This window comes from Emys orbicularis, chromosome 10 (genome assembly GCF_028017835.1).
Source record: "Emys orbicularis isolate rEmyOrb1 chromosome 10, rEmyOrb1.hap1, whole genome shotgun sequence".
Classification (NCBI taxonomy): Eukaryota; Metazoa; Chordata; order Testudines; family Emydidae; genus Emys; species Emys orbicularis.
In genome coordinates this window covers 37,951,516-37,968,640 of record NC_088692.1, presented here as the reverse complement: position 1 = coordinate 37,968,640, position 17,125 = coordinate 37,951,516, and the positions used below count along the sequence as shown (strand labels likewise).

Below are 17,125 nucleotides of genomic sequence, written 5' to 3'. Positions count from 1 at the left end.
CTAGAGCTTTAAGCATTCAAAGCATTGCACAAATACTGACCTTTAAAGCACCCAGCTCTGCACCTGGCCTCATCTCGTCTTACACCCCATCCCCCTCCTTATTGAACGCTCCTGCATTGTTACTGATAATTCTACCTTAGGCTGCATCCAGGCTTCTCCTAACGGTCTTTTGCTCTCTTCAGACATATCTCCTCTACACATGGAACAGACCTGCCCCCCCAGTCCAAGTTCTCCAAGCCTTCTGCTCTGGGAGGTCTAGTGGGGCTAACCTCAGAATGTGTCTCTCGTCTGCTCCTAGTGGTGGTAGTGCTGTCTCTGGTATGGTGGCTGGAGCCTGTAAGCTCTTTGAGGCAAGGACCTAGTAATTTATCAACCTATCTGATGTAGCTTTGCCTCTAGAAAGGTCTTTGTGCGCCTATGAGTGGGAGTTTTCAAAGTCACCTAAGTGACTTAGGCACCCAAGATCCTGCATTGAAAGTCAATGGGACGTGTGCGCATAATTCACTTAAACACATTTGAAAATCCCAGGCTGTAAAAATAAGACTTCCCCACTCCCTGAAGAGTTGGATCCATTGCTAAAAGAAACCGGGCTAGACCCAAAGCTGTTCCCGTGTGCTGCTGTGTGATGTGAAAAGAGCTGGTGGCCCCAGGTGAGTTCCTGGTAGCTAAGTTATTTTTGCCTAAGAAGCCCACCATAACTGAACACCTTACTGGGAATCTCACTAGTGGCCAAAAACCAAATGGGCTATAAAGCATGATCTCCTCCCTTCCTCTTTCCAAGAAGTAGTTCCTTTGGGCCAGGTTTGAAGCACAGTGGCAGGGTAGAGTCGGGGAAGCTTGCCCTGCTGCTACTTGTGCTGTACAGATTCTACATCGGATAGGAGAAGGGGCGAGATGGGGTCATCCTAAGAACTAGATACAGGCAGATCTAACAGAATCAGCAAGAGAAACCTGTGCGTGGGCTCTTCCAATGGCCATCCCCATGATAGATGATCCTGGGTTTCTTTTGTACATTTCACTCACTGCTGACTGCTCTTTTTTTCTAGAGTCCAGGAAAGAGGTGACGCTCCCCTTCTGATTGAAGAATGGTCGTGTTAAGGCAGTTTGGGTTGCTTCTCTGGAAGAACTACATTTTGCAGGTACTTTCACACTGGGCTTTCTGTGCGGAGGAGAATAGATGATTGTGGAGATGAGGCTAAGAGAAGCATGGCTTTAGCTGTCTAATGTACGATGCTTCAAATTAAGTCACTTCTCAAGACCCTCCTGGTATGTCTTCAAGCTCCAATGAACCTTAGCCATTAGGGCAGGACATCATCGAGAGGAGAACGTCTCTGGGTTCATTTTCTTCTGGATTTGGCTAAGTGTATGCATGAGGAAGGTGGTGTGGTTTTAGTTTTTTGTCATGCCCCTTCCCTGCCCCAATCCTTGTCAGTTAAATCAGGGCGGCCTGTTGATTTTTTGGTTCTTTGCAATCTGCTCTGAATACAGTCTGGGGTACACAATCTAGCTGTCAGCTAGTCATCGAATTTGTTAGCTCTGCAAGGCTAAGCCGTGAGACTAGGGCAGCTGGATGCTGGCTTGTTTCTTTCAGCCTTTCAGACACTTCAGATTTGATATTAGTTAGTTTCCAGATGCTGAAATACTGATCAGGGAACACTGTTTTAAATGCCTGATCTCTCAGTTGCTTTTATTTTAGGGTGGGGGGCTCCGTGTTACATCCTACTTTGCTCCCGAATGCTGTTGTGTGCTCCAGGCAGAGCAGAGCACTGATTGGAAGCTGCTGACCAAACTCACCAGGGGCGTGTATATATATATATATATTTTGTGCTGCCCCTTGTGCGTGGCCCACACTCCCAATCCCTATTCTCCACCCTCTCATTGCAACTCTCTCCCACAACCCTGCTGCGTGTGGGCATTGTGGAAGTAGTGTTAGGTGGAGAACGCTGGGGTTGGTTAGGTGAAGGGGTGTTTCCTTCAGTATCTCTATCCTGATTGAAAGGGCACTGGCTGGGGGAAGTGGCTAATCCAATGATCCTGTAGAAAGATTCATTTCACTAAAAGTCTCCTTGTCGTTGCCCCTGCATCACCTCTTCAAATGGAACGTTCCGATAGAGCTGGTCCACTTGCCCATGGAAAGGCAGTAGAAGGGGAGCATTAGTCTGTCCACGTCCAGCCATGCTGGTAACTCTAAGACTGGTTCTTGGCACCGTAATCGTTTGAGCTCATGTTGAGAGAGGAGTGAACGCGGGGCCCAGCTCCACCTCCCCACTATCCAGATAGACCCTGCGGTGGCTGTTGAAAGAGGGAGAGGACCTCCAGCTTTCCACCCACCTGGCCTTGACTACTGCCTGCCTCTTGAGTATGAATGGCTCGGTGCCGGTTCAGCTCTGCCCCTCGCTGCCAAAGCTGCCTGCCTCTTAGGATTGCGGTGAGGCACTGGACCAGCGGGAGGGGAAGGCAGGTTGGGTTAGATCTGGCTCCATGCAAGCGGCCTGATTCAGCAGCACAGAGCCTGTCTCTTCCTTGATGGAGCACCCCGTCAGCCCAGCTGTGTTTCTACAAACTGGGCAGCAATGAGAAGCGTAAGATCCTTCAGGCCGACTGGTGAGCGAAGGGTTAATGGGCCATCCATCAGCCAGCAGCTCAAACAGCGCTTAGCTCCTTTGGCCTCTTGCTGATTTGAGGCCACCTTTCCTGTTCTCCCGTGACTCACCACCCAGACATGCAGAGGCATGGAGCCTGCCCTTGCAGTGGGGGCGGAATCTGTAGTTTGTTTTTACAATTAAAAACCATGAAAAAGTTGCAGATCAGCACGTGTTTGAAATCAGTGCAGTCCTGGTCCGTGACGAGGGCTCCTAGGCACTTCGGCAGTGGTCACCAACCAGTCGATGGCAATCGACTGGTCAATCCTCGGGGATCTCCGTCGATCACAATCCCCCGTGGCGCAGTGTGGCTACCGCTAAGGCAGACTCCCTGCCTACCCGGCCCCACGCCGCTCCTGGAAGCAGCCAGCACAGCCCAGGGGGCAGGGGTGTCCCTGTGCACGCTGCTTCTGCCTGCAAGCACTGGCCCCGCAGCTTCCATTGGCTGGGAGAGCTGCAGGGACGGTGCCTGCAGAGAGGAGCAGCGCGCGGAGCCACGGGGCCCCCCGCCACAGGGGTGCGTTGGCCCCTTCCGGGATCCACCAGAGATAAGTGCTGCCCGGCGGGAGACCGCACTCCAACCCCCATATCTGAGCCCCCTCCCAGAGTTAGCACCCCGAACCCCCTCCTGCACCCCAACTCCCTGACCCCCTTCCAGAGCCAGCACCCTGTACCCACTCCTGCACCCCAACCCCCTGCCCCAGCCCTGACCCCCCTCCCAGAGCCAGCACTCTGCCCCCCTCCTACACCCCCCAACACTCTGTCACAGCCCGGAGCCCCCTCGTGCACCCAAACTCCCTCCTAGAGCTTGCACCCCTCACCCCCTCCTGCACCCCTCACCCCCTGTGAGGGTGGGGGAGATGGAGTGAGCAGGGCAGGGCTTTGGGGAAGGGGCAGGGTAGATCCTGGGTTGCCCTTAGATTCAAAAAGTGATCTTGGGCGTAAAAAGGTTGGAGACCGCTGCACTATGTGGATGCAGCTAGTATCTTACCCTGACTGCCTTACCACATCATGGAGGGCTGGAGCCAGCGGCCTGAATGAGGGGACTTCATTTTGAACTTGCTTCACTTCCCTCCTCTGTTGTCTGATGTTCTTAGTGCTGGGAGGCAGCGTGGTCTAGTGGGTAGAGCACAGGCCTCTTTATGTAGCTTTGTACTTCGGAGGTTCCTGCAGAATGGGGGACATTGTACTCAAAGCAAACATCCTCGGGGGGTGGGTCACTCCTGTTCCTGGGTTTGTATGTCGGGATATACCTCTCTGGACTTAGTTCCCTTTAATAGGAAACTGGCAGGCCTGGATCAGCCAAAGGGCTTGTTTCTCCCTGGCCTCCCAGTCAGGGAAAGTCGCTCTGATTGAAGAAATGAAACTTGCAAGTGATTAGCAGGCCAGTTAAAATGGCTGGTGTATGAGGGTTAGTTCTGTGTATGGAGCTGGGTCCATGTGACTGGCTTAGCAACTAGACAGCAGTAGCTGAGACCCTCGTTGCTGCTGAGAGATGGCAGCATCCCCGTAGCCTCCTGAGCTAGCAAGCTCTGTAATAGTACAGTCCTGCAATGGGCAGTGTATGTTGGCTTCCGTTTATGGAGCCAGACAATGATTTTGGACAAGGTCCAGGAGGCAATTAGAGGGTTAATACAATGATGTTGCCCTGGGAGGCAGCCTGTCTGCCAGGGGAATGTTGTAAAACCATCTGACATTCATAACGCTGACTCTGAGCATGGCCTCTGAAACACTCCTCCATCATGCAGGGCCAGATCATACTCCAGGGACGGCAGTACGTTTACCTCAGGGTTGAATTTGGCCCATGACATGTCAGTTATTTCATTGATTCCCAAACCCCAGGGGGACAGAAAATGACAGGCTGATGCCTGGTAAATGCCAAAGTGAGGCAGCCACCCCTCTGATTGATCCTGTCCCAGGCAGATGTGTGTGGGGAATCAAATGTGGGCCAGGTGCATTGGCAGCGGTGAGTGGGGCAGGATTAGCTGTGCTGCCAGTCCCCCAAATGCTACCCCCTTTCAGAGATTCACGTCCCAGGTGAGCCCCCCTCTTTCTAAAAAACAGTATTTCCATGGATGCCTGGGGTCTGGGAGCCCATCCTGGTTGGGTGCCCCACTGCTTTTGGGATATGCTCCGGGCGGCTGGCCCCAGCAGGTCCCAGAGAGCCAGGCTGTGCCCCTCTCCTCATTTCTGCCACCCTGGAGGCCCCCGAATTGCTCAAAGACCTCAGCCTCATCTGGCCTTGGTGCTGTCCCAGCATGCATGTCCTAGAACCTGCATGGGCAGGGAGGTTCTACCTCCCATGGGGGCTCATCAGCCTCTGGAGGGACAGGCAAGCTGGAATGGGCTCCCCACCCCTCCTGCCCAGGGCAGCCATGCTCCTCCAGCCAGGCAACAGTGGCTGGAACTGGAATAGGGGACTTGGCTAGGGAGAGGAATTCTTACTTCATCAACCAGTATTTTGAAGAAACAACAAATAATTCATAGCCAGTCAGGTCCTCGCACCCCCCTCCTTTCTTCCCTCCCAGTAACCTTCTTCCCCTCCCCAGGAGTGTGCATCACAGTGTGGGAAGGAAGCATGGTCTTTTTGGCTCTGGAATGGGACACCTGGGCTCAATTCCTGGCTCTGCCACACATCCCCCATGTGGCCTTGGCCAAGTCACTTAATCTCTTGTCTCCCCATCTGAAGAATGGGGTGATCCTTCCCCACTGTGAGGATAAAATCCGTTAATGTTTGTGAGGTGCTGAAGGTACTAGGGGATGGGAGGTAGGGGGGATAATCTCCTGTGGGGGCTGCCTTGTTGCATTCACTCCTGTTTGTTTTTCTTCCTACAATTGCTGATTCCTCCTGGGCCTATAACAATCTATGAAAGGTGGAGGGACGGGAGTACAAACACACACCCATGAAGAAAGTATCAAGGTTCAACTCCGGTGCATCGATCCTTTCAACGGGGATAGCGAAATGCATCAGTATGAATCTTCTGACAGGAAAACCAAACCCTCCTTGGGTTTAAATTGCGATCCTTCCTAATGTGAATCAATACACTTGTGGGCCAAATTAACTGATTGTTGAAAGCAGCTACACAAATTGCGCACCAGGTTGGAGATGATTTAACAGCTTGGAGGGTGCTCCAGGTGGTGTTCAGGGGTGGGGCTGGGGCACCTGAACAGATAGTTGCCTGGACAACAAATTGAGTAATAACACCTTCCCTTTATCATTGGATCTTAAAGCACTTCACAAGCCTTTATTAAGCCACCCCTTACCCCAGTGAAGTACGTGAATAATACCGAGCCCTTCTTTAGCACTTTTCATCAGTAGATCTCAAAGTGCTTTATAAAGGGGGAAACTGAGGCACAGGGAAGTGACGTAATTTGCTCAGGGTCACCCAGCAGCCAGGTGACAGATATGGGACTAGAACCCAGGTCTCCTGAGTCCCAGTGCTCTATCCCTGAGGCCATACTCCTCCAGGGGTGAAAGTAACTTACAGGATTTACTGGTACTGCCGGAGTCCTGAGGGGGGCGTGGCCTCATCCGGAAGAGGTGTGGCCTCTCAAGATTTAAAGGCCCTGGGGCACCGGCTGTGGCTGGGAGCCCCAGGGCCTTTAAATCAACCCGGGGCTACCAGCTGCAGAGGTGACTGGGAGCCCCCGGGGCTCAAGGGCAAATTAAAGGGCCTGGGGCTCCAGCTGCCACGGAGCTCTGGGCCCTTTAAATCCCCACTGCAGCTCTGGCTGCCGGAGCTGCGGGCGGGATTTAAAGGGCCCGGAGCTCCTGCGTCTGCAGAGAACCCCGAGCCTTGCCGGGCTGGGGCTGGGATTTAAAGGGCCTGGAGCTCCTGCCGCTGCGGGGAGCTCTGAGCCCTTTAAATCCCGGACCCAGCCTGGCCGCGGAACTGCGAGTGGGATTTAAATCCCTGCCGCGGAAGCCAGTGCGGTCCGGCACAGTGTACTGACTCTTGCCGGTACGCCGTACTGGACCATACCAGCTTACTTTCACCTCTGTACTCCTCTGAGATGTTCTGCTAATTTTATCAATGTGCAGATGGAGGCGAAGTGTCTTGCGTGACGTTCCATAGCAATGTAGTGGCACAGCAGGGAATAGAACCTGAAAGTCCTGATTCCCTGTCTTCTAAGCACTGTAAGACATGACACAATGTAATGATGCTGTGCATCGTCACCCCCTTTGTGCCCTTCCTCCCCCTCCCCTTCATTATATTCTAAATGCTGCTGCCAAGATTCTTATCCCCCTCCCCCGATCATCTCATTCCTATACCCCTTTCTCAGGTCTCGTCTACACTAGAAAATTAGATCGACCCAGCTGCATCGCTCGGGGTGTGAAAAATCCACATCCATGAGCGCTGGAGTTAAGCCGAACTAAGTCCCTGTGAGGTGAGTTTACTATAGTAGTTGGTGAGCCCCTCCCGTTGCTGAAGCGCTACAGTGGTGGTAGTGTTTTAAGTGTAAATGTAGCCTCAGATACCTTTACTGGCTTCCATTCTCCTTCATGTTCAAAGCTCAGCACAACTATTCCCTCCTGTTCCTATCTATAAATCAACTCTTCTCTCCTCCTCCTTAGTCTTGCTGTTCCTTTACCCAGTCCCAACTTCACTTCTCCTTTCCCGCTGCTCCTCATGCTTAAAGCAGCATCTCTATTGGGGGCCTGATCCAAAGCCCATTGAATGATTCTCACAGACTTCAGAGTGGTAGCCATGTTAGTCTGTATCAGCAAAAAGAACGAGGAGTACTTGTGGCACCTTAGAGACTAACACATTTATTTGAGCATGAGCTTTCGTGGGCTAAAACCCACTTCATCGGATGCATGCAGTGGAAAACTCTGCCAACTCTGTCCACAAATCTATTCAGTGGACACCATCATAGGACCTAATCACATCAGCCACGCTATCAGAGGCTCGTTCACCTAAACATCTACCAATGTGATATACGCCATCATGTACCATGTACATTGGCCAAGCCGGACAGTCTTTACGCAAAAGAATAAATGGACACAAATCAGACGTCAAGAATTATAATATTCAAAAACCAGTCGGAGAACACTTCAACCTCTCTGGTCCCTAGATTACAGACCTCAAAGTCGCAATACTCCAACAAAAAAAATTCAAAAACAGACTCCAACGAGAAACTGCAGAACTGGAATTAATTTGCAAATGGTGTCCATTAAATTGCAATTAATGGACACCATTAAATTAGGCTTGAATAAAGACTGGGAGTGGATGGGTCATTACACAAAGTAAAAACTATTTCCCCATGCTAATTTCCCCCCTACTGTTACTCACACCTTCTTGTCAACTGTTGGAAATGCATCCTGATTATCACTACAAAAGTTTTTTTTTCTCCTGCTGATAATAGCCCACCTTAATTGATTACTCTCGTTACAGTTGGTATGGCAACACCCATTTTTTCATGTTCTCTGTGTATACATATCTTCTTACTGTATTTTCCACTGCATGCATCGATGAAGTGGGTTTTAGCCCACGAAAGCTTATGCTCAAATAAATTTGTTAGTCTCTAAGGTGCCACAAGTACTCCTCGTTCTTTTCACTGACTTCAATTGGCCTGCGATGAAGGCCTTAATGAGGTGATGTGGTCTGGTGGATTGAGCATGGAACTGGGCCTGTGGGCCAAGAACTCTACACTTAATCCAGCTCTGTCACTGATTTACTGAGTGACCTTGGGCAAGTCACTTCATCGCTCTGTGCCTCAGTTTCCCTAACTATAAAATGAGGATGATGATACTTTGCTGCCTCCTGGGATGGCTGTAGAGGGTAATGTTTGTATGGCCTTGGGAATCATAAAGCGATAGACACGGTAAGTACAAGTATTGACACTTGTCGGTGGGGCATTCCATGTACTCAGGGAAACTTTGTGGCTGGAATAACACCCTACTTAGCTTGTTGTGCTTTACTGCCTTGTGCCTCCAGACTATAAACTCTTTGGGTATGACTGCACTTAAGGTTTTAATGCCAATGTACTTGTTAGTTACCATGTCTGAACATTCTACAGGCTTCTGTTCCGGGATGAAGCCCTAGGTATATCACAAACCTTTGTGGCCAGGGACGTGGAGTGTCTAGACTAGCATGTGTTAACGCGAGCTAAATGTCAGCTCAGTTAACTTGATATTAAAACTCCAGTGTAGGCAAACTTCTGAGGCTTTGGACTCAGACGCATTCTCCCTACTGTATGGGGTGCATGCAGCACCTCTAGTTCTATGTAATAATGTTGTTGCAGCTAGGGTTTGAGTGGTTGACAGCTAAGTGGCTTTAACCATTATAGATGTGGTGGGATTGGCTGTCATGCTTGGAGCTGCTGTAGGGTTATACTATAAACTGTCCAGTATTTACATATAAAACCAAACAAGAGGTGACTTTGCAGACGTACTGTCAGATTCCAGTGCTGCCAAATAGCCCCACAGCTGGTCAGATTCCCGCTATCCTTGATGCCCTGCTGTAATCTGGAGCTATTCAACTTTGTGCTGTGAACCTGTCAGATCTCATCAGCTAATCAGACTGGGTACTTTGATGGGTGGCCTCCAGGGAATTGCTGAGGAGCTGCCAGAAGTGGTATTGGTGACTTCCTTGGAGGTGCTCCTTCCCCGGGAGTCAGAGCTGTCCTGCTTATAAAGACCTCTCTTTGCTGGAGGAGAAGAATTTACCTTACTATGCTCTGGTTTAACTCCAGCTCCGCTTGCCCCATTCTTCTCCTTTTCCATTTGAATGCATTATTGTTCTTCACTCCCAGCCCTGAGGTATTGGGTAATGCTGCTGTGCGCTGTTAAACAGCTGCTATCCTTCACCCCAGTGGTGATCAATCACCAAGCATCCCTTTCCATCCTTGCAAGAATGCTGTGGTGTAATTTGATGTCTGTGGAGTGCCCAGAGATGGCCAGGAGAGCCCTGTATTTCCTGTTTGTTTCTTGCATGCAATTGCCCTTACCTCTAGGAAGGGTTATCTTTGCACAGCAAGAGGTGAAGAGGGTGGAGAATGACATGTCATGAGTTGAGTGCTCTATGCATCCGAAGAAGTGAGGTTTTTACCCACGAAAGCTTATGCCCAAATAAATCTGTTAGTCTTTAAGGTGCCACCAGACTCCTTGTTGTTTTTGTAGATACAGACTAACACGGCTACCCCCTGATACTTGCATCCATCAGGACTTTACATCAAAACCTTGCTAGCTGACAATGGCTAGGCTGCAAAACTGGCTTGATTCACTATTAACTCCCCAGGCCTTTTTGGCTTGTTCACCCTGTGCTTCGTGCCACAAAACCCAGATGACAAGATCTTGGAGGCTGGGACCGTCTCTTCCCTTTGCCTGTACAGCATCTAGCACAATTGGGTCTTGGCTTCATTGGGGGTCCCTTTGCCAATGTGATGCAAATAACGGTCATCACTTTTGCCTTTGGCTATGACTACAGTGAAATGCAGTGGACTCACTGTGTGTAGTACCGGCGTGTGAGAGCTGTAATTTCCTTCCCAGTGCTAAATTGATCCCCTGCCTGCCAGTCTAACCAGTTTTCCCTTATTTCTTCCGCAGAAGCGACAGATTTTGGTAACGGTCATAGAAATCTGCTTGCCATTGCTATTTGCTGCAATCCTCATTGCGCTCCGCCACCGAGTGCATTCGATCAGTCACCCCAATGCCACCATCTACCCCAGCCAGTCAGTGGATGAGCTGCCATGGTTTTTCCATCACCGGAAGCTCAACCCCTGGGAGCTGGCTTATGTCCCCTCCAATGTCACTGCTGTGAAGAGCATCGCGGAGGCGGTGGAAAAGGCGTTGCGCATCAATATCAAAGGTTAGAATGGGCTGGGGGTTCCTGGAAGGGAGGGAGGTCTTTTAAGAGTAGAAACCGGTGTGTACATGTGTGCGGGCATGCGTTTCATATGGCCTTATTCAGAAAAGCACTTAAGCACATTTGCTTCGCTGAAGAGAGATGGGATTATCTTAAGTGCTTTTAAAGCTAAGCACGTGCTTAAGTGCTTTGCTAAATTGGGATCTGTGGGGAGGCTGTTTTAAGTGTCCTGGATTCAGCTTCAGAAGGGAATGGATATTTCTCTAAGTTAATTATTTCTAGGGACCAGAGTTCAAAATCCAATGTAGGCACCAGGTGACAGTGATATGGCTGGCTTCATCTTAAGAGCTGAGCCTTCTGCTATTGCAATTAAAGTAGTCACTTAAAAATCAGACTTCTGTCTAGAAATTTTCACCTCCTGTCAAAGTAGTACCTGAGAGAGACTAACACAGAGGTGGGCAAACTACGGCCCGCGGGACCCTCCTGCCAGGCCCCTGAGCTCCTGGCCCGGGAGGCTAGCCCCCGGCCCCTCCCCTGCTGTTCCCCCTCCCCGCAGCCTCAGCTCACTGTGCCGCCGGCGCAGTGCTCTGGGCGGCGGGGCTGCGAGCTCTTGCCGGGCCTGACCCAGTGCTCTGTGCTGCGAGGTGGCGTGGCTGGCTCCAGCCAGACGGCACAACTGCTGTCCTGGTGCTCTGTACAGCGCGGCTGTAGCGCCGCCAGCCACCGGTGCTTCAGGCAGTGCAGTAAGGGGGCAGGGAGTGGGGGGGGGGGGGTTGGATAGAGGGCAGGGGAGTTCGGGCTGGGGGTGTGGATAGGAGTCGAGGCGGTCAGAGCGCAGGGAACAGGGGGGTTGAATGGGGGCGGAGGTCCTGGGGGGGCAGTCAGGAAGGAGAGGGGGGTTGAATGGGGGCAGGGTTCCCGGGTGGGCAGTCAGGAATGAGAGGAGGGGTTGAATGGGGCGGCGGGGGGCAGTCAGGGGCGGGGTTCCAGAGGCAGTCAGGGGATAGGGAGGGATGGATGGGGCAGGGATCCCAGGGGGGCTGTCAGGGAATGGGGGGGATTGGATTGGGCAGGAGTCCCAGGGGGGCTGTCGGGGCGAGACGCAGGGGGGGTCAAATAGGGGGCGGGGGCCGGGCCATGTCTGGCTGGTTGGGGAGGCACAGCCTCCCCTAAACGGCCCTCCATACATTTTCGGAAACCCGATGTGGCCCTCGAGCCAAAAAGTTTGCCCACCCCTGGGCTAACAGAACGAGATTAGAAAAACTAGCAATCTCCTTTATGCTGCTTGTTTGTTTTGTGCATTTGACAGCTCTTTGTCTAGTCGGTTTTGCTGTTTTCCCGCTATGATAGGGAGAGCCAGTTGAAAAAATTTTCTGTTGGAAAATGCTGATTCAGCTAAATGGAAATGTTTTGCGGGAACATTTCACTTTTGTCAAAATTTTCAATGGGAAATTATGGAACTACTTCATTTTCACTCCTGTGTTCTGTTGTGAAATGTTCTGACCTTATCGGAATATTTTGTTGTTGTCATCTTGAATGTTTCTGAAATATTTTGGAAGTTTCATTTTGCGGAACATTTTTTTTTTTCATTCCAATTTGGAAAATAAGCGAATGTTGGAATTTCCCACGGAATGGAAATTCCCTTTTCCATCAGCTCTAATGATCTGTATCTCCCTGTAGTTTGCATGGGTCTTTCACCCAGCACTGGAGAGAAAAAGCTTTACAAATAGGGAAATGGGGTTTTGCAACCATAGGAATTGTCAGGGGGATTTGAGGCTGGATCCCGAAATTGCTTCTTAGCTCACTTTTCATATTGCTTAGGCTTCCAAGTTGGCAGGATCCCTTTAACAGCATAAACTCGATGGGATCGGTACCAGACCTTCCACCTTAGCCAACATTTGATTTGTTCTGGTTTTGAGTTAGTTTAATGCCAGTAAAAGGTGCCAAATTCCACCCAGATGAGTGAAGTTCTCTGGGTAGCTACACACTAGCTACAGCTTGGCAGCAGCAATGCAAGGTTCCCCACTCCCTACCCTGGCTGAGCCTTGTTGGAGAGGAGCCCCTCTAGCACTAGAAGAGCTGTCCCAGACCAGAATTGCATTGTCATGTGATGGGTTTGGTGAGCCGGCTCTGGGGAGGGTCCTGACATTGCTGGCCACAAAAGGAGGGGCAGAGTTGGTAGAACTGTTTGCGGGAGGCTTGTACAGGCCTTGCCTAAGAAGAGTCTGAGTCTGGCTGGGCTTTCAAATGCATGAACCAAACTCTCCTGTTGTTTTTCCTTTAAGTATTTGGGGGCGGGGTGAGCTTCCTCTCTTGTGAAAGGAGAAGAACATAACCCCTTGGTACCAGCAGCTGGCACTCCTGGCATGGGTGGGGACAGGGCATCATTCTGGGAGCTTCCTTCAAGTGGGAGACGGAGCCAATGTTGCTGATCAAAGCAGAGCTCTGATGAAATAATCCCGCTACCGCCATGCTCCCCAGGCAGCCTGTCAGGACTGAAACCCAAAAGCCCTTGGCTTGGAAACGTCCCAGTGCACCCCCTCACGGCTGCAGAGCCCACCCCCATCACAGGCGGCTCACCGCATGGATTTCCCTCCTCTGCAGCTCAAGGGTTCCCCTCGGAGAAGGAGTTTGAGGACTATGTGAAGTTTGATAACCGCTCGGGTAACGTGCTGGCCGCCCTCGTTTTCAAACACTGCTTCAATCAGAGCAAGGACCCCTTGCCGCTGCAGGTAAGTGAATCTGCAGGCCAGGCCCTTTCAGAAGTGGGTGTCCTCCCCCGTCACAAAGGCCAGTGCTCCGAGGAGCTGTGTGGTGACCCCCATGGCTGCCCCAACGTGACATGAGAGAGAGGACATCCCGGTTACAATGTTACTGTGCACCAAGCGGCTCTCACTTCAATGTGGGGCTAGCTCCAGAAGCCATGAGCACAGAGAACTCCATGAGCATTTCCTAGTGTCATGGTGGTAGAGGAGAGTACCAAAGTTGCCATAGTGATGGGGGCCATCAAAGTATCCAGATACCTATATGAAAGACAGCACCTCCCCGGCACAGCGCCCCCAATGCTAAACGCAGGGTGGGGGGACTGGTATCCCGTCACCTGTCCAGGCCAGAGACAGCAGCCCTGTGGTGATGCTTTTGGGGGAAGACCCCCTAATGGTCCTTTGGGGTGCTCCAAGATGCACCTCCCTTTTCTCCTCTCAAACTGGTGCTCTCTCTCATGCTCTGATTCTCCATTGCCGCCTCCACAATCCCCTAATTTTTTTCTGACTCCAACGCCCTTCTCGTTCTGTTGCCTTGTAGGTTAATTATCAGCTGCGCTTCAAATACAGCCCTAGGAATGCCCCCCGGAGCGAGCAGACAGGCCTGAACCCCAACCTCGACCGTGACTGGCACACCAGCTACCTGTTCCCACTTTTCCAGTTACCGGGCCCCAGAGAAGTCAAGTTCCCTGATGGAGGGACGCCAGGTGAGCAGGATGTCTCTGGGGTTCATGGATTCCAAAGCCAGAAGGGACCATTGTGATCATCTAGGCTGAACTGCACAGCACGGGCCAGAGACCTGCCCCAAAACAATTCCCAGAGCAGAACTTTTAGAAAAACATCCCATCTTCATTTAAAAACTCAGTGCTGGAGAATCCACCACAACCCTTGGTAAATTACTCCAGTGGTTAATTACCCTCATTGTTAACAATTTACGGCTTATTTCCTGTCTGAATTTGTCTAGCTTCAACTTCCAGCCATTGTATCATGCTAGAGCTTTTTCTGCTAGACTGAAGCACCTATTATCAAATATTTGTTCCCCGTGTAGGCACTTAGAGACTTTGATCAAGTCACCCCTTAACCTTCTCTTTGTTAAGCTAAATAGACTCAAGGAGCTCCATCTATCACTATAAGGCAGGTTTTCTAATCCTTTAATCATTGTCATGGCTCTTCTCTGACCCCTCTCCAATTTATTAACATCCTTCTGGAACTGTGGGCCCCAGAACTGGACACAGGATTCCAGCAGTGGTCGCACCCGGGTCTGCTGGGTCCTAACCCAGCGCCTTTGTCCTACAATTCTCCTTCCTCTTGTAGTAAATCCGTGGAGCACACCTGCTGGCAGCTGGTGCAGGTGGGAGTGCTGGCATCACTGGCTCTCGGTTAAAGACTTTGGGGCAGGGATGCTGCTATGCACTGTAATAGCTGAAACCTATCCAAGGAACAGTGGCTCCATGTCTTAGTGATCAATGGCTCCATGTCTAGTTGGCAGCCGGTTTCAAGCGGAGTGCCCCAAGGGTCGGTCCTGGGGCTGGTTTTGTTTAATATCTTTATTAATGATCTGGAGGGTGGTGTGGACTGCACTCTCAGCAAGTTTGCAGATGACACTAAACTGGGAGGCGTGGTAGATACACTAGAGGGTAGGGATCGGATACAGAGGGACCTAGACAAATTAGAGGATTGGGCCAAAAAAAACCTGATGAGGTTCAGCAAGGACAAGTGCAGAGTCCTGCACTTAGGACGGAAGAATCCCATGCACTGCTACAGACTAGGGACCGAATGGCTAGGTAGCAGTTCTGCAGAAAAGGACCTAGGGGTCACAGTGGACGAGAGGCTGGATATGAGTCGACAGTGTGCTCTTGTTGCCAAGAAGGCTAACGGCGTTTTGGGCTGTATAAGTAGGGGCATTGCCAGCAGATCGAGGAACGTGATCATTCCCCTTTATGCGACATTGGTGAGGCCTCATCTGGAGTACTGTGTCCAGTTTTGGGCCCCACACTACAAGAAGGATGTGGAAAAATTGGAAAGAGTCCAGCAGAGGGCAACAAAAATGATTAGGGGGCTGGAGCACATGACTTATGAGGAGAGGCTGAGGGAACTGGGATTGTTTAGTCTCCAGAAGAGAAGAATGAGGGGGGATTTGATAGCTGCTTTCAACTACCTGAGGGGGGGGGGCGGTTCCAAAGAGGATGGAGCTCGGCTGTTCTCAGTGGTGGCAGATGACAGAACAAGGAGCAATGGTCTCAAGTTGCAGTGGGGGAGGTCTAGGTTGGATATTAGGAAACACTATTTCACTAGGAGGGTGGTGAAGCACTGGAATGCGTTACCTAGGGAGGTGGTGGAGTCTCCTTCCTTGGAGGTTTTTAAGGCCCGGCTTGACAAAGCCCTGGCTGGGATGATTTAGTTGGGAATTGGTCCTGCTTTGAGCAGGGGTTGGACTAGATGACCTCCTGAGGTCCCTTCCAACCCTGATATTCTATGATTCTATGAACAGTCCAAATAAAACACGGGCCCTGCTGTATGGTGCTGTATGCACTGTGTTACACACGGAACAATGATGATCAGTCCTAGGGCTAATTATGCTGCTGCTTCTCCTGCTCCACCAAACAGTCTCTGAAGGCCGCATCCTTTCCTAGCATATGCAGCATTACCCCTCGTCGCCATGTTCTATACATCTGTTTAGAGCAGAGGTGGGCAAACTTTTTGGCCCGAGGGCCACATCTGGGAATAGAAATTGTATGGTGGGCCGTGAATTCTCACAAAATTGGGGTTGGGGTGCGGGAGGGGTGAGGGGTCCAGCTGAGGATGCGGGCTATGGGGTGGGGCTGGGGATGAGGAATTTGGGGTATAGGAGGGTGCTCTGGGATGGGATTGAAGGGTTCAGAGGGCAGGAGGGGGATCAGAGCTGGGGCAGGGGGTTGGGGTGCGGGGGAAGGCTCAGGGCTGCAGGATCTGGGCGTCGCTTACCTCAAGCAGCTCCCAGAAGCAGTGGCATGTTCCTTCTCTGGCTCCGGTGCGGCCAGGCGGCTCTCCGCGCTTCCCCATCGGCAGGCACCGCCCTTGCAGCTCCTATTGGAGTGCCGGAGGGGGGCCATGCCGCGGCTTCCGGGAGCCATGTGGAGCGGCCCCTGACCCTGCTCCCCGGTTGAAGCGCTGCAGGGGGGCCATGCTGTGGCTTCTGGGAGCTGTGCCCAACCCTGCTCCCTGGCTGAAGCGCTGGAGTGGAGCCATGAAGCTGCTTCCACAACCCGCATGGAGCAGCCCCCAACCCTGCTCCCCGGCTGGAGCGCCAGAGTAGGGCAAGCCCTGCTCCCCAGCGGGAGCTCAAGGGCCAGCTTAAAACGGTTGGCAGGCCGGATTCGGCACGTGGGCCATAGTTTGCCTACCCCTGGTTTAGAGTGCTGTGTTTGTACAGCGCCTAGCACCATCAGGTCCTGTTCCATGTCTGGGCGCCCAGTCGTTATGCTAATACAAATAATACAGTGCGCACCCATTTGCCAGCGGGAAGCATTCACCTCTCGGGGCAGCCGGCTGCCCCGTTCCTGCAGTGCCTCTCACTTGTCGCTCTGTGCTTTCGCACAGGTTACATCCGGGAAGGGTTCCTGGCTGTGCAGCATGCCGTTGACAGAGCCATCATTCAATACCATGCCAACGCCTCTGCCACCCGCCTGCTGGAGGGGTTCACCGTGGCCGTCCGGCGCTTCCCCTACCCACCATACGTCAACGACCTCTTCCTCCTGGCCATCCAGAACCAGCTGCCCCTGCTGCTCATGCTGAGCTTCACCTACACCTCGCTCAACATCGTCCGCGCCGTTGTGCATGAGAAGGAGAAAAAGTTGAAGGTAAACGCCAGACAGATGGCCAGGGCACCGGTGGCTTCCTGGCAGGCTGAGATGCTGCTGCGGCAGTGACACCA

General features: G+C 51.8%; 1 protein-coding gene across 1 annotated transcript in view; it reads left to right on the top strand.

Moving 5' to 3' along the window:
• Positions 1 to 1,061: 1,061 nt before the first annotated feature.
• The window catches only part of ABCA3 (ATP binding cassette subfamily A member 3), a 58,222-nt gene continuing 42,158 nt past the window's right edge, over positions 1,062 to 17,125 (top strand). Inside the window, exons 1-5 of the mRNA XM_065411892.1 lie at positions 1,062 to 1,139; positions 10,192 to 10,453; positions 13,055 to 13,182; positions 13,754 to 13,919; positions 16,792 to 17,051. Coding sequence (XP_065267964.1) covers positions 1,086 to 1,139; positions 10,192 to 10,453; positions 13,055 to 13,182; positions 13,754 to 13,919; positions 16,792 to 17,051 — 870 coding nt within the window. The 5' untranslated portion in view covers positions 1,062 to 1,085. The remainder of the gene's footprint in view (positions 1,140 to 10,191; positions 10,454 to 13,054; positions 13,183 to 13,753; positions 13,920 to 16,791; positions 17,052 to 17,125) is intronic.